This window comes from Lytechinus pictus, chromosome 17 (genome assembly GCF_037042905.1).
Source record: "Lytechinus pictus isolate F3 Inbred chromosome 17, Lp3.0, whole genome shotgun sequence".
Classification (NCBI taxonomy): Eukaryota; Metazoa; Echinodermata; class Echinoidea; order Temnopleuroida; family Toxopneustidae; genus Lytechinus; species Lytechinus pictus.
In genome coordinates, this window is record NC_087261.1 from 8,273,164 (window position 1) to 8,291,691 (window position 18,528).

General features: G+C 36.1%; 1 protein-coding gene across 1 annotated transcript; it reads left to right on the forward strand.

Annotated features, from left to right (window-relative positions):
- Positions 1–783: 783 nt before the first annotated feature.
- Positions 784–16,296, forward strand: LOC129280864 (inositol monophosphatase 3-like). Its single transcript, XM_054916861.2, has 5 exons — positions 784–1,454; positions 4,467–4,632; positions 8,609–8,713; positions 10,301–10,474; positions 11,445–16,296. Exons 1-5 carry the CDS (start codon positions 1,104–1,106, stop codon positions 11,717–11,719), a joined length of 1,071 nt encoding a protein of 356 aa, XP_054772836.2. The 5' UTR covers positions 784–1,103; the 3' UTR covers positions 11,720–16,296.
- Positions 16,297–18,528: the final 2,232 nt, after the last annotated feature.

The following is an 18,528-nucleotide window of genomic DNA, read 5'->3' on the forward strand; positions in this document are numbered from 1 at the left end:
AAAAACCGTGTTTTATTTTCTCACTAGACTCACGTATTGCAACTTTCTTATGAGAAACTAAATTGTTAGGATGTACTCTATCATGTGAACATAAAATTGGGTATAAAAGAAAATAATCTACCTGTCTTCAATTTTTTTCTATTTTAAAGAAATTATCATTTTGGACCTATCCCTTTTGCAAGCAAACTGAAATGAATCCAATCTCTTTCAATAAAAAAAAGATTTTTCTTTGCCACTTTTATTAATGTTTTCATGTGAATTTAAAATTGTGTTTTTGTATCATCAGGGCAACTGAAAATTTAAAGGTTTTGAGACAGAAAACAATAAAATTTATGAAAAAATGGACCTAACCCATTTTGACAAATGAGCTCTTCAGAAGAGTTTGGTTGCAAAAGGGTTTAGGTCCACTCCTAGAAAATTATTATTCTTATGCGAAACTAAATTTTCATGATACCTTACCATGAGAATACAAAATTCGGTATGAAAGGAAATCTACCTGTCTTTATATTTTTTAAAATGTTCTTTTCCCAAAAATTCTGTGTGGACCTAACCCCTCTTGCAACCAAACTGAAATGGACCTAATCCCTTTTGAAAAAAGGGATCTTTCATTGCCATTTTATTTCAATTTTTAATGGGAATTTCAACTTTTCTTTGGTATCATGTTATAGAGCTACTAAAAATCTATACATTGAAAAAAAAAAATCAAATTTGATGAAAAATGGACCTAACCCCTGGCTTTTCTTCTTCCTGTAAAGTAGGCATACAGACTGCCGTTGGCATATTATTATCGTACTAGTACGAAGTGAGCTCTTCATGCAGGCGAACGTAGGCATGCCTACTTTTTAAGAGGTCTATGAATTTTTTTTGAGGGATCCATTTCCACTCACTCAATCTCCCTCTATTATTATTAATTGAAAGCAATAACACAAGTTTAGATTGTGAAAATGTGAAATGAACGAGAAGCAATCAAAGATCGAAGCGTCAATAGATTGAGCCGAGAATTTGGAGGGCGATTGTCTCGGTTCTTAGCGTGAAAAGTGCAGTGTCTATTCCACGTCCACAGTTCGGGCCCGTGAGTTTAATTTGTGAGGACAGATATTCAAATGTCGTTCGGAATGACCAATATTAAGGTGAATCCCGTTGGGATAATATTCCTTGTCGTGCTAGGAGGAGGAACATTACTACTCATCAAAAATTCATTTTATGGGAAGGATAAAAACAGCGATGTCTCCAAGCAAGGTGAACTGATCAGCATGAAGCAGCTCCTGGTCGCCAGCATCCAGCTCGCCGAGCGCGGCGGCAAGGTGGTGAAGGAGATTCGCGATGCGCACAAGCTGAACGAAGCCAGCAAAGGGAAAACATTGGAAGGAGCAAATAATCCCGTAACAGACGGAGATATGAAGTCACATGAAGCAATTTTATCTGGATTCCAGAAGTCATTTCCTTCAGTTTATGTATGATATTTTTTATGTAGGGCCTACTGTATTGTTTTAAAACTAAAAATATTTTATTAGATCATCTTCAGGGCACAGCCAATAATATTTTATTAATATTATTGGCAATAATAATTAATAAAAAAATAATAATGAGACTTGAAGCTTGAGATACTCTTTGACTTTGCTTTGCAAAAGAACAAAAGAAACAACACCAACAAAAGCATGATTTTTTTTCCACCCAAAATGTTGTTTCACTGAGGTCAGAACTTCAGAAGCCCATTTGTTTTGTGTGTGGATGACAACAAAAATCCTTATCAAAACAAAAGTAGACGGTGTATTTTCAAAGTAGAAGGTGAAAAAGATAATTTTTCATGAGGAATCTGCTTATCATATTTCTATTTGCTGCCAAGGTAATCCTTTTGCAGCAAATGTAAACAAAGGAAATTGGTCTCTGAAATTGGATACCCAAATTCTTTACAAAAGTCCACGTCTCTGATATTGGAGATAATCTCTCTCATGGGAGACAAAGTCCCAAACAAAAAAAATCTGCGCACCGGATTTAAGTAAAATATTTTATGTGCAGACTTTGATGGCACTGATCTAAATCTGGAAGTCTTGCACTTTTTGCAAAGATTAGGATACCAATTTGCTAATCAGAATTTTGGTACACTTGTTCATGATAAGAATATGAGGAAGCATATTATCAGAAGGTGTTTATGATATTGGTAGCCACTCCCACAAAAAAATGAAACTTTCATCCACGAGATTTCTACTTTCACTCTAAAAGTTCTAGCTAAGCACTCATTCAAAGAACAAGGTTATGATATAAACCTTGTTCTCTGATACTGCTCCCTGCCACCCCTGTGTGGTGAAATAAGGTTTGCAATGTTTTGTTTATTTTCTCTTCATCACATCACATCAGGTACGGAAATGAAGGACTTCTCCTGTAGGTTTTCCGGTCTTTACTTCTGGTAATTGACGATTATCTGGACAGTTTAAACTTATGAGACTTTACGTGCGTTGAGAAATTGAGGTTTTGAATCTTTCCCCCCACCAAAATTTATCCAACAGATGTTTAAACATTTCCACTGATTTAGCTTCCACTACTTCTGTAGGCAGTTTTTTCCAGTCAGAAATTACTCTTTGACTAAAAATTTACTCCTAAGTTCCAGCCGAGATCGTCCTGTGAAAAGCTTGAACTTGTGACCTCTAGTTGCTGAATGGATTGCTGGTGTTTGTTTTTAGGGACAAATGCTTGATTTTTTGACACTGTCAGTTTCCATTACAACAACTTGGCTCTTAAGGACGTTCCACAGTTATGTTTGTGCGCATCACGATCTGTGCATATTTTACACTTTGAGAGCTCTCTGCTGATGTCACAATGTATGAAGCACTTTGGTGAATACAAATATGATCCCCAAGTTACTTGAATAATAAATAATAATAGGCATTTACAATGTATATAGTGCCATCTGTCTAGAAATATTCTATTCTGAAGCACGATGTTATTATAATTATTACCGCGGCTTTAGCTGGAGCTGCCTTTCAGCGCTCATGCATTCAAGAAATTAATCCTGCCTGGTACCCATCCACCTCACCTGGGTTGAGTGCAGCACAATGTGGATACATTTCTTGCTGAAGGAAATAGCGCCATGGCTGGGATTCGAACCCACGACCCTATGTTGCAATTGTATGGAAATGAGTGCTTTTGGTTGTAAAAAAAGTGGGATTTTAATGAATTTTAATGAACGTGTGTTGTATACCAGCACTGCATAGAGTCATAGACCTACATGTACATGTAGATTCCCCACAGGCCGGGTGGTTGCAGTAAACAAGTGGCCCTACATGTTAGTCATGTAAATGGGCTAGAACTTCATTTCCAACATTTATTTCATTTTGTAACACTTATACATTGAAAAACACACAAATTTATTATGAGAAGAGGGGATATAACTAACCGATGTTCCTGTCCTCTTCGTAGCTGAGCTACGACACGAATATAGAGGACGGCAACATCATGCCTCTCCCTCTTTCTCTTCCTCTTCCTCCTCCTCCTCTTCTTCATCTTCCTCTCCCCGTTCCTCCTCTTCTTCCTCCTCATCTTCCTTCTCATCTCCCTCTTTGTCTTCAATTAAGTAGTTTTCTGTGTGCATGTAGGCCTTGTTGTTTCAAGAGATCACAGCTTTCTGACTTGTACATATATGTTTCAAGTCTGAGAGACTTAGGCACCACTTACTGAAACTCATTTTCCTTTTTCGCAATTATACAATACAGTGTATGACGAACTACATGTACCAACTTCTTTAATTACCGGTATACTGCATTTTAACAACTCTCTTCTTGCTCACCGATATTTTTTTAAATCATATTTCTTATTGAAGTATTAATATTTATTCTCAAATGATATTTTCCAGTGTTAATTATTTGGAAATACTTACTGAAGCAGTTATTTGAAAATATGATGCACTGTAGATTGTGATTCACGAAAGGCATAATTTAGGATACATGTACAGTGTATCTTCACATTTTCATGACCATGTAGGGGGTGGTTTCACAAAGATTTATGACTTCGGTGTTGTGGCTCAGTGGATAAGTCTCCGGACTTTGAACCACAAGGTCTGGAGTTCAAATCCACTTCAGCACTCGCGTCCTTTTGCAAGGCGTTTATCTATATTTGCCAGCCTCCATCCAGGTGTAGTAAATGGGTACCCGATAAGAAGGAATTCCTTGAATGATCGAGCATCCAATCACGGTACATGTAGCCGTGCTAAAGCCAGGGTAGCACGGAGCTTTGCATTCTATATTAAAGATACTATGGAGTCGCACTTAGATTCCCATCTTGTGAGGTATAATAGGCATCACCACATTGGAATAATCGTGCGGAGAGGATGCGCGCTACTGCGTATAAATCGATGATATTGTATGTTACATATCGTATGCGCGTCAGCATTCAAGGATGACTCTAAATCACACTTAAATCTTTTGTGAAACACCCCTCTGATCTTATTTCAATCTTCACTTTCATTACAGGTCGTGTCGGAAGAACATGAAGATAAAACATTTGATTTGGATAAAGTCGAGGCCGTGTCCAAAGACCTACCTGAAGTGTCTAACATCATTCAATCGGATGAGAAGATCCCTAATAGTGACATCACAGTTTGGGTTGATCCCTTAGATGCGACACAAGAATATACAGGTAATTAGTCTCCATCTTCATACTGTAATTGACACTCCGACACATATTTTGAAGCTTGTACAAGTGTGAAGGTTGATGCATAGTAGCATACAATACATGTATGTCTTTAGAGAGCCTAAGTAGATTGCACAATGTAGCCTTATATGCAGAATCCTCTCTCCCTTTAATACTGTGAACTCTCCTAGTTCATGCACAGTAGTGCATCTTCTGATTTTCCCAAATCAGAAAATTCCGAATGATGGATGAAAAAATAATCTAAAGCTCCCTATTCACTCAGTGTGTGCTGGGTCTGTTTCCTAAAAGGAGAATGAAACTCTTGGAGCAAGTTAGCTTTTGTAAAAGCAGAAAAATCAAAGAATAAGATCAACAAAAGTTTGAGTTAAATAGGACTAGCAATAGAAGAGTTATGAGCATTTGAATATCGAGATCACTAATGCTATGGAGATCCTCCCATTGGCAATGCGACCAAGATCTATGATGTCACAGATGAACAACTCTCCCCTTTTGGACACTGAAAATATACCCCAAAACATCTCTTTTTGCTCATTCTAATCATATGGCAAACGATTCATCAATGATATAATGTTTATGAAACCTCTGTACTTCATTGTCCTCTCATAAAGAGAACACCTCACCTTGTGATAGACTCTATAAAAGTGAGAATATAAGTGAAATAAGTACTGAAGTAATGAGGGAGTTGTACGTGTGTGACATCATAGATCTTGGTCGCATTGCCAATGGGAGGAACTACGTGGCATTAGTGATCTCAATATTCAAATGCTCATAACTTTCTTATTATTCATTCAATCTTCCTCAAACTTTCAACAATATGTTTCTTTGATCTTTCTCTTTGATATGGATTCAGCTGGTTTCAAGGGTTTCATTCTCCTTTAAACTTGATAGTAACAAATTTGCTGTAACAGGTAAAAGCTACCAAAGTCCTTCAATCTGATTGGCTGATAGTAAATTTGTATAAAATAAATTTTGCATTTGTTATCGTATTTAAAGAAGTGTTATGAAACAGGACTCTGGTCAATGATGATGTTGACTTGTCTCTACTGTAGTCTACATTAAGCTATGCATACTGTTCCAAATGACTAGAATATCAAGGACTGTGTGTTAGATTGGGCAGTATCTGTTTCCTGGCTGCGCTGTAATTAAGAATCTTATTATTCGGACTGCGTGACCATTAAAGATAAATGAAAGTAGTTGCAGTAAACACTGATTTCACGAGAAAGTCTGTAAAACCAGGCTTAATTGTCACTATATCATCGAGGATCTAGATCTGTGACAGTTACACAAACTGAACTTTGTGAAATCATGAAATCTACGCTGAAAAATGTTCACACTGAAGATCACCAACACAGATAAGCGCACGTGGGACAGTGTATTATTATTGCTTTGAATGTCGGCCCGACACTTGACCCGAATCCTGTGCTTATTTGCTAATTTCTCAGCAATTACACAATTTCTTCCAGAATCATTTGGCACATGTATTTTATTTATACAAACAGACACTTTGGTGGTCATTTCATTGGATTCTGTACAAACTCATTTTGAGAACATTACGACAACTGGCATTTGGGAATTTTTTTCAGTGCAAACATATTTTATGGTAATGCAAATGTTCATGTTTATGATGTAATTTGATATAGAATGATTGTCAGATATCTGGTTCGCTATTTATGCAATGAATATTGAATCTTTCACATGCAACAAAATCAACAGGTTCTACTAAAAAGCTGGTGTCAATATTCTGAGAATAAATTCTGTTCCCCAATCTTTTTATTGTCATGAGTGCTGGTACTACATGTATGCAGTGAGTGATATTTTGTGCTTCTCCTGGTAGATAAGGAGGTATACATGTAAGGGCAGAATTACTTGCTTTGGCTTTGCTATGTGCTGTGGGTGAGACCCCATTTTCAGCCCTAAACTTATTGTCCAGAGCATTTCAGTTTCAGAAGTCACAAAAATGATGTTCTATTTATAAAAGAACCTCATTTAATGTATTTCACACTTGTCAGTTGTCTCACAATCTAGCAAAATGATAGTGCAAAGCAGGTACATTGTATTACTAAGGGCTGAGTCAAAATGTTACTGTTCAAACGACCGTTAGAAGCATAAATGTGTACCAATTCTATTTTGACAACCGTTTGAACGGTCCAAGTGAAAAAAAAATGAATGTAGACATGTTAGTTTAGTTAGTGTGAAATCAACTGAAAGTACATTCTTTCAGAGTCAAGAAAGAAGGGAATATTTTTCATATCTTGATAGTTTCAAACTAAATAAATCTAATATCAGGGAAATTTGGGAAACTGATGGCCATTTCACGGATGTAAAAATATGAAATGTGACATTTCAGCAACTTTTGGGAAAGTTTTTTTTTTCTTTCTAACCACAGCTGGTTTAACCCTAACCGCCCGTTTATTAATAGCGTTTAAACGTTTTTAAAAATAAACACAATTACTAGTGAAGGCCTAGTATTGCTCATCCAACAGAGCTGACATTTTCAAATTGAATTTATTAGCATCCACAATGCAATTTAGATATTTATAGGCGATTTGTCATGGCTTAAAAGGAGTTAATCATTATGACATTATCAGATGCTATGAGAACAGTGGACACATGTATGAAAGTTCATAAAAAGTTACCAAAATAACAAGTCTCGGGTTGCAGGTACCCACATACCGTACCTCTGCCTCCTTATCTACCAGAAGATATCCCAGGGGGGGGGGGGCAGTCAAATGTATTGCTGTACACACGCATGGCCAGATTATTTCCAAACACCCCCTAAATGAGTTTTGTAATGGAACAGTAGAAAGACAGAGATAGAGGGGGGGGGGTAATAAAAGGAGAAAGAGAGTCCTAGGTGTAAAGAGGGCCTATGAGATATCTCTTGCTTGGCTCAGGATCATAATTGTCCACAAGGAATACATGTAGCCACCAGGGCCTCAAGAAACAAGAGGCTATTCTTCAGTGGGCTTTTGACAATGCTAGACATTCTGGGAGAGCAAGCCTTCGAATCCAGATAACATGCATCAATTCAAAGGATAAGTCCACCCCAACAAAAAGTTGATTTGAATAAAAAGAGAAAAATCCAACAAGCAAAACACTGAAAATTTCATCAAAATCGGATGTAAAATAAGAAAGTTATGACATTTTAAAGTTTCGCCTAATTTCACAAAACAGTTATATGCACATCCTGGCTGGTATGCAAACGAGGAGACTATGACGTCATCTACTCACTATTTCTTTTGTATTTCATTATGTGAAATATTCTAATTTTCTCCTCATGTCAAGTGATGGAACATGTGGAATTATATGGTTCAGTCAAGTGGGTCCTTATTGTCAAATCTATAAAAAATGAAATATTGTATGATTCAAACAATAAAAAACAAAAGAAATAGTGAGTGAGGGACATCATCGACTGTCTTATTTGCATGTCACTGAGTTGTGCATATCACTGTTTTGTGAGAAATAGGTGAAACTTTAAAATGTCATATCTCTCTTATTTTACATCCGATTTTGATGAAATTTTCAGCGTTATGCAAGTTTGATTTTTCGCTAATTATTCAAATCAACATTTTTCTAGGGTGGACTTGGCCTTTAACAAAATCCTGTTTCATAAAGATTTGATTGGTAACTCTAGGTACATGTAATTTACATTAATTTAGATTCTAGGAGCTCTTGCATAGAGATACTGCATTCTACTATACATGGAGAGTCAAATAAGGTATGGATGATAGGGGAGATCGGGGTTAGTTGGAAACATTGTAAATTTATTTTACAGGCGTTAAAGAAAATTACAATGTTTCAACTTACCCCGCGTTCCAACTAACCCTGATCTCCCCTACTGTCAAGCACTGATTTTTTTAAATTATTTTTATTTTTTTGGTCTTAATGAGTAGAATAAAATACAAATATATGAGTAACAGAAGTTGCTGAAATCAGTTTGTAATTTTTCTCCCATTTTTAGAGGACTTGGTGGAATATGTCACGACAATGGTCTGTGTAGCAGTGAAAGGAGTGCCCACAATTGGAGTTATACATAAACCATTCCTCGATAAAGGTCCCAAGACATGTAAGTGAAAACTATTTAGAAAAGAATGAGCTCTTAATTTCTAAAGCTTTGGTAACAAGTCAGTTGTACATATAAGGCGGTGCTGCACCATCCCGAGTTTGCTCAATCTCGAGATTTTAGCCCGATCAGCCCTCTTCGCGATTAATCTCGAGATTCAAGAAACCCCGTCTGCACCATCCCACGAGGAGCTATATCTGCTCGAGCGAGGCAACAAGCCCGATATTCCGGGCATGCGCACTTTCGGATCTTGGAGTTTCAACGGCCCGCGCTTTTGAATAACTTCCCGCGATATGCAAGCAATGAACTCCTTTCACTAGTACTTTCGCCGAATTCAACCGGTGTTATGCAACAATCCTTTCAGCTCAGCGAGTGAAGAAGTGATGTATTCTTCGTGAAATATGATGGCGGAGTAGGAGGCAACGACAGAGAGAGAGAGAGAGAGGGAGAAGGAGGAAAGAAATGCTATTTGCTCACATTTTGCGAAGGAATAAGACAACACTGCTGTCAGTGTTGTTATTGAATATGACCATCGTCGATGCGATGAGCGCCTCCCCCTTCGGTCTGGTCTCTCCCGGGGTCTCTCCCAAAATCCATTCACTGGTGGGGACACCATCGTTACGTTGCTTATGAACGCTATTCGCATGTATAAAGTTGACTTTCGCACGTGTTTATGTTTTGACCAAGGCGGAAGTGGAACGCGAATTGCATTATGGACTGACGTCATGAATAAATTACCCCGAGTCCAATCTCGAGTGCGTCTGCACCGACGAATTAGCGGGATAATTCGTAAAATAGCGCGCTATTTTGCAAATAAACCCGAGTTGACTTGGGATTGCAATCTCGAGATAAATCCTACGAACTAGCGCGATAATTGCGTCTGCACCGCCAACTATCTCGAGATTTTTCAGATCGGGATAATTTGCCGGATCAGAAATAGCGCGCTAATTTGAAACTTCGGGATGGTGCAGACGGCCCTATAGACTTGAGTATCATTTAATTAACATTCCAGGATTACAAAATTGTACATGTACATGTAGCAGTCATCAAATTGTGTTTTCAGCCATTAGCATTGGAATTTTTCATTTTTCATCCAATATCCAATGATATGAATTAACTCTGAAAAGATGTCATTCCAAGGAATGAGTTTGGTATTAAAAAAATGTTTAAAAAAATAATAAAAAACAAAGCAAAGTAGCAAACAAGCATACCAAAAGAGACAAAAGAAAACAAAATCAACAAACAAAATACATTTATACCAATGAAGATGTCCATGCACATGGCCCATAATAGGAAACAATATAAAAATAAAAAAAATTGATTGTATATATAAAAAAAAAGGCCTGAATATATGACTGGTCGTTAAATGGCATTATTGTGACTTCATATGTATTGTGAGTGAAATGGAATGAATATTGCAAAATTTATCACATCTCTTGCTTTCTCCCCCTCTTTTTTCTCTTTATTAACATTTTTTACCTCCCCTCCTCCCCCACCTTACCTTCTATACTTTCTATCTGCACTTCCCCCCAATGGCCTTTACTCTCTTTCTCCCTCCTTTAACTCATCTCTCTCTATGTCTTCCTACAGCTTGGGCATGGGTAGGTAAAGGTCATGCAGAGCATCTGAAGGAGGTCAAACATCATCTTGATGCCTTGGAGAATCCTCGAATCATTGTATCAAGGAGTCACTCTGGCAAGGTTGAGGAAGTCTCGAAGAAGACCTTTGGTGAGAGTACTAAGGTCAAACCCGCTGGAGGAGCAGGTAGGTTTGTTGTAACTCTGTTATTAAGTTTGGTACATTGTTAGAATCATATCAAGCAGTCACTCTGTCAAGTCTTGAAGAATTCTCGAAGAAGACCTTTGGTGAGAGTACTAAAGTTGAACCCGCTGGAGGAGCAGGTAGGTTTGTCTTTTGAAATCTGTTGGATTTGTCTTCTGATCTCTGTTAACTTTGGTACATTGTTAGAATCTGCAGTATAAGGAGTCACTCTGGCAAGGAGTCTCGAATAAGACTTTTGGTGAGAGTATTTAGGTCAATCCAGCTGGAGGGGCAGGTAGGTTTGTCTTTTATAACTCTGTTAACTTTGGAACATTGATAGAATCTGTAGTATAAGGAGTCACTCTGGCAAGGAGTCTCGAAGAAGACTTTTGGTGAGAGTATTTAGGTCAATCCAGCTGGAGGGGCAGGTAGGTTTGACTTAACTCTGTTAAGTTTGGTACATTGTTAGAATAGTTGTAATAAGGATCTCTGGCAAGGTTGAAAAAGTCTTGAAGAAGACTTCTGATGAGAGTACTAACGTTAAACCAGCTCTTAACTTACTGTTAACTTTGGTACATTGTTAGAATAGTTGTATCAAAGAGTCAGTCTGGCAAGGTTGACAAAGTCATGGTTTCAAAATGAATTCAGTAATGGAAGATTTATTTGACATCTGCTTTCACATACCAAGAAATTATGTGATAGTGGCCCTCTAATGTCTTTTAACTATCATCGCTTACTCTAGTTTTCAAAGGGATGTCACTTCTGGAAAATGAATCGGACATTGACATCCATATGTAACTCATTACAAAATGCTCTGATTGGACCCCATCCATTTGTATATTTCAAAATCACTTTTGCTGCACAAAGGTTCAAATATGAAGTGACTACTAAAAAAAATTAATCGGACATGTACCATCATTATACCAAGTAAAAATGACCCTTCTCCAATTTCCCTAATCATTGCTTACTCCAGGCTTCAAAGTGATGTCCCTCCTTGAAGATGAATCTGACATCTACATCCATGTGACACTCATCAAGAAATGGGATATCTGTGCAGGCAATGCCATCCTAACGGAGATGAAATCTAAGATGACCACATTGAAAGGAGATACGATAAAATATGACAGGACAGATGACGTCAAGAACCCCGACGGCCTCCTAGCCACAGTCTGGGACCACAACGTCTTTTTCGCAAAGCTTCAACCGGTTTATGAAGATCTAAAGGCAGAACAGAAACCAAAGCAATAACGTTTGCATATAGACCCATCTAGTAAAAGTCATATTTTTGTGTCTGAATTGAAATTTATTGTGCTGACTGTGAGATCGATGCAATGTTATGTGACAGCGAGAAGCTTGAAGCACTACACTCCCAACATCATAACTTCAAGTTGATATAAATGAATAGGGAAATTTTTAGCATTGACAATTTGAGCTAAACCTGATGTAAAGTATGGGGGCATCGTGGTCTAGTGGTTAAGACTCTCATCTTTCAATCTGAGGGTCTTGGGTTCGATTCCCAGCCATGGCATGTTTTCCTCCAGCAAGAAATTTAACCACATTTTGCTGCACTCAACCCAGGTGGGGTAAATGGGTACCGGCAGAAAGTAATTCCTCAAAAAGCTGTGAGCACTGGAATCGGTAGACTAGCTTAGCCTGGGTAATATAGGAGTGCCTTGAGCACCTAGCATGGTGGATACGTGCGCTATACAAATCCTATATTCTTATTATTTGTATTATTAAGCCTTTTTAATATTTTATTTTCTATTTTATTTAGTTTCACACATTAAAGATAGAAAAAGTGAGGAGTGTGTGGCTTCTTCTTCAGCTTCTTTACATCAGATTTGTTTGAAATGTTGCCTTTTGCTGATTTTATTTCCTCTAATTATTTATATCAACTTATTGTTGGGGTGAATTTTCAAACAACTTGTTTTAGCGCAGGTCCCTGTGGTAACGATATAGCCACATGAATATATGTTCTTCAGTCCATTAAACCACTGAACATGATTTTAAAAATTAGACTTACAAATGTATAATCAAGTATGGTGGTGCTGCCATCATTGTTCAGTACTCTGATACAATAAAACTTGTTATTATTGCCTAGTTAAGTGTTTCTGTTACAAGCCATGGAATCGGTATTTATTTGCTGAGAGCATACTGTCATGATTGTTGATAACAAGCTTTATACATTATGACTCATTGGTTTTCAGGCTATGAATACATTCTCCTATTTACCTATTCAAAATGTGAGACTGCATTGATTCATGGGGACTGCTTCATAAAATTGTGAGTCTGTTCAACATTGTGCAACAGACTGTTTTATGAAACTCCACTTTGTCAAAAGTTATACACTGCATTTGCTAACATCAAAGTGTACAGAGATTGATGTTATGGTTCACAAATATATATTTATTCATGAAAAAGAAAATATTTTAGAGGGGGCAACAACTTATGGTCTTTTATGAAGTAGTTACATGTAGGAAATCATGTTGGCTATTATTTGTGTACTTTGTAATCTACCTGGTAGTCCTTCTTAAAGTCATTTACACAGAGCTTTTAGAAGCAGGATCTATTGCTACATGTAGGATGATAAAATCTTATACCAGTATTACCAATTTTCCTTTTTTTTTGCCATAATCATCTTTTTCAATTATCTAGAGGAGCATGCATAGGACCTGCATAGCTATTCGATATGCAATACTGAAAAATTGCATATCAAATTATAAAGTTGGAAGTTGCTAGATGCTGTAGAAGTTGGTCATTTATGGAAACGTGATTTTATCATCCAACTTGCAATAATCTTGTGTTATTGAATCATTGGAATCCTCTTTTTTTATATGTAATGCTAATTGTTCAAAACTTTTTTTAATGATAAAAAAGGTGCAGTTGAATGGCGTATGTTTTTTCTTATTATAATATCTTTATCAGGTGACATTTGCTCCACCGACAATTGCTCTGGGCTCAGATATAGGGTTAGGTTCTCAGTACGGTTTTACATTAAGTTTACCATTCGGTCTGGCGTTGGATTAAGTTTAGGGTATAGTGTTAAATTAGGAGTTGAAGTTAGTAATTCCATTAGTGGGTGGAATTTCCAGCGAGCAATTGTCGCCGGATCAAATGTCATGCAACCCAATAATGTCAGGCCATAGTGCATAAACAAAGCAGCTGGGGAAAAGGGGCATTGTATGAGTGATTGAAAGAGGCCAACCATAGACCTATGGGGTCTCTTCATTATCGGAAAATTTAGTGTAGAATATATTATATGGTAGCTGGGTTTTTGTATTCATAAGAAGATATTTGAATTTAAAATGAAGTATTTTTCCCATTACTATTGGTGTTTTTGGTAAGGTGTTTATATTTAATAACGGTATAGAACTGAGGGATTTGTTTCCTTGGTTACCAATACAAACTTTGAATCTATAGCCAGTTTATTAAAAGCAAAGATATATAAACTATATTGTGGAGCGTTATATGGCCCAGTGGACTAGTCTACTGACTTCGAAACAGAGGGTCGTGGGTTTGAATCCCATCCCAGTGGACGCTCTATCAATTAAAGCCAACACACATGGTCCCAACAACAAGTGTTTTCATCCAGGACTTTACTAAAACATGCCCGGACACAGCAGGTTATAGACAGAATCTCATGCAGAAATTCCTCCACTGTAAAGCTTAGCATGGCTAAATAACAAGCATGAAGCGAGGTAGATTGTTATCAGGCTCCAGGCATGCATGGAACCAATGTTAGAATTATTTAATAATAATATGGGATATTTTTATAGTGCATGTATCCTTGATAGGAGCTCAAGGTACCCCTTTATTATCCCGGCTAAGCTTGGCTACCGGTTCCAGTGCTTGCACCTTTTTTTTTTAAAGGAAATACTTCCTGCTGTTAATCATTTACCTCACCAGGGTCGAGTACAACACATTTTGGGTAGATTTCTTGCTGAAGGAAAACACGCCATGGCTGAGATACAAACCCATGGCTTAGATACAAACCCATGACCTGTCTGGAGAACAATCCACTGGGCCACAATGCTTCACAATGCTATTTACTGGTTAGCAGTTCAAATTAAATTATCATTTGATTAGCTTCATTCTACAGTACTGCCGCAAAAATAAACCATGGAATATGATATAGGCTAAAAGATAATAAACACCAATATGTAAAGGACACTATTCAAGAATATCCTTTTCCTTGATTTGCTTGTAAAAACTCTTTTTCAAAAACTCTTTTTTTCCTTGGCGATTCTTCATTGCATATCATGATTATAAAAAGATAGAAAAAAGTCAAAATTTATGTATGAAGTACATGTATATGTACAGGTTCTAAAAAAAAAAAAGCTCTATTCATTAGAGTTAGATTTGCTGAAATGTGCCTTTATGATTGAAAGTATTTTCATGTGAAAAACAACATTATATTGTAGAATAGAAGATATTGAATTCTTACATGCTTATGTAGATCTGTGTAATACCTTGGTATATCTTGTACAAGTGTTGTTTTTTTATATACTTCTTGAGTATTAAAGGACTGTAAAAATTATGTACTTTTAGTTCTAATTAGTAACCATTCAAGGCAATTTTTGCTCATAAGGGATAAGTATACTCTTTTTTTTCCTCCCCATTTTTTCAGGGGGGGTGTTAGGATTGTGTTCCAATTTCTTGAATTAAACTTAACGTGTGTAAATAGTTGGTTGGCTAGATGGCCTTATAAGGTCAATTTTGGAAGGACATTTACAGATAAAATTTCCTTTTGAGCCGTCATCTGTGCAGATTTTTCTCCTTTATAGGGTCGCTATTAGTCATATTATGATGTCACTTCCTCAGTCGAGACCTTTATGTTTTTTCTATGTCTGTATATATATCTGGTCAAGCAGAATAACCTCCTGTCACCTGAGGGCAGAGAGAGTTTGTTTAAATGCAACTAAATTTATTAAGCACAAGTCCAAAGTATGCACACCTCTGATTGGTTGTAAATCAAGGTGTGTTTGATATTTGGAATTGTGTTTGATTGTAGCTCTTTGTGCAACAGGTCCTAGGAGAGTGTTTCATGTACTAGTGTAATAGTATTGTGACGTGTTCAGTCGCAACTGTCTTTTTGTAATCGCTTAAAAGTGATTGGTTGAAATTCTTGTATTTACTGAGTGCAAGTTTGTCAGTGAAAAATCACTTACAATTTTTATGAAATGTCCCTGTGATATATATCCTGTAACATTGTCTCTTTGGGGATGTTGCAACTTGCAATAGAATATTTGCAATCAACTGCAAATATTCTGTTGCAATTAATTGATCAATTTTAACTGTAACAAAACAGGTCAAACTCCTTGTTTCAACAAGCAGATTTATTAGCAATTCATTTTTAAATTTGATTGCAAGATTATGATTATTAATTTAGGGACTGAAAATACATTTGCTTTTGATTACAAGTTTCTTGCACCACCCTATTAGTGTTCACATGTACATACATGTATAAAGTTAAATGTACATTGAATGATGATATAGTCAGAATATACAATGAAACAGACTCCATCTATATTGATGATGATGATCGACAATCTTTTGTGGGAATATTATAGTTGCCAAGGTTCATCTCTTTAGATCAAGAAATATGTCAATATATGTGTGTGTATATATATCAACATGGTTTTATTCTTACCTTGCTTTAAAGTAGCTGAAGTAGATATATTTTGTGAGAATATGAATGGTGTCGACTGTGTATCAAATTATCAGCTGCCATAGCTTCAAAGGTATATTATGTTAAAGTATACCTTGACATTTGTTTAAGAATATATGAAATGTGAAGGAAATAATGATATTTTCCATTATTTGTATATGTTGCTCATATTGTATTACTTTTTAAGATGTTGAGAACTGATTAAGAGACTGAATTCTGCAATAAACTCCCATTGTGACTGGTCCCAGTGGCGGACTGTAACCCTGAGGAGACAATGATTGGAGGGGCACTGTATTGTTTGTGAACAATGCTGTACCCCTCCAATGCTTTGTCTCCTCCGGGTCACAGTCCGCCACTGACTGGCCCTGATTCACAGAACTTAATATCAATGGCATGTTGCAAGCCATTGTTATAAGCTACTGAAGTAGTGCCGTTTGATTGGCTGAGAAGTTTATATGTCCAGAATTCTGATATCTATCTTCAATCACAAATTACTGCAACAGGGACCAAATGCAGCAAAACCATGCACTTTTCTACAGAACTAAAAAAATGAAATTTTAGATTTCACATTTAAAGACTGAACACTTCTCAGAGATTTATACATTTATATATGGTTAATGTTTGGGTATATTCAAAACTATTGGTAGATCTTGCTCATGGAAGTCTTCAACTCTATGTGCACCTGAAAAATAAGTTTTACTAAATAATATTTATGATGACTAGGGCTAGGTTTTCCTTGGGATTTTTATCTCAGAATAACCTTACACACTTCTACATCATTGTTTGAATCTAAATATATATGAAGTTCTTGAATCAAATAAAGCCTATGAAGGTTTGTGCAATTTCAACACCAGTTCATTCTTTCAATACAATATATGTGGTATGTTATTGATTTTCTTCCAGGCAATTTGATTAAACCTTGTAATGTAATTAATTTTGTAATGGATGAGCACATTCTTCATTTTTAATAGCTTTTTTCTGTGTGAATGTGTGAAAAATCTTGGATGATGCCATGAATATGTGTTATTTATATTTTTTTGTAGATTGTTCTTTTTTTTCTGTTTTATTGGTTGTTATGCAGTATCTTTCGTATAGTTGTCATTGTTTAAAGTGGAAACCACACTAGTTGGCTTTTATAGGTGCAGAGAATTTAGGAAACCTTCAATCCATTAAAGAATTCCAAAGTTTACACATTTCAAAGTTTTGATGTTGTGATGTTTTCTACTACTATAAAGGTAGAACCACTCTCTTGTAATTTTTTTTGGTATTTTTTCAAATAATATTAATACACTGTCCCACATATGCCTTTTTGTGTCAGTGATCATCAGAATTATCAGTTTTCAGCCAAATTTTCACAATTTTGCCAAGATGTACCAGATGTAGATGTATGATAATATTGTGGCAATTACCCTTGATTTAGAGGACTTTCTTGTGAAATAATTGTTTGCTGCAACTACTTTCTTTTATCTTTAACAGCAGGGTCGGCTTACCCTTTCAATGTGTCTTTTGAAGTCAGGGGCCTGTAAACACAAAGCTTAGCAATCACCACAGAAAATTCTTTTACGTTTGATTTCATTAACTACAATGTACAATTAATCAAACGTATGATTAATCGCTAGCCTTCGTGTTACAGGAGCCAGGTGTTTATTTGAAGAAACAGTAATGATTTCACAAGGTGCAAGGACATGATTATTCCAAAGGCATGTGTGTTCATTTGTCAAAGCTGATATTTCAAGAATAGATTTGGATGATTTTGTGCAACAAGGTCTTTTCATTACACGTATATTTATGTAGCCAACAGAAATGTCACTAAAGAAGAGATTTGTTTCCCCTAATTATAGTTTACCTACACGTATACAGGATATTACCATTTTTAAGGTATCCTTAAACAAGTATTTATCTTGGATCCTGCATATATATATAGCATAGATAGGACACTAGTTTAACAAGCTCATGAAATGATATGTGACTTTATTAAATCTCTTATTTAAGTGATTATTTCTCTGTTTTTCTGAATTAAATTGTGTGTGGTATTATGCTCAAAATGTGTGAGAGGGTTTTGTGATTTTTATTTTCTTCTTGTAAAATTTGTTATGTTTGACTGTATTTCTTAGAAATAAGTTTTTACTATCATGAATAAATTAAACATGATTTTGAAGCTAAATTCAGTTAAAAAATGGTTTTGTTTTTCATGTTTTTGAGAGGAACAAGCCGACGTATGTGCTAATGCTTAAATTCTGTGAAGTACAATCAGTAATCAAAAGTGGTTTAACCATGGTACCAATTGTTATATTTGTTATTGTTTGTCTTCATTGAAAAATGATACTTTCATATTTGTTTTACACAAATACTTGGTATTATTCATCCATAAGATTAGAGTAGGAGTTTT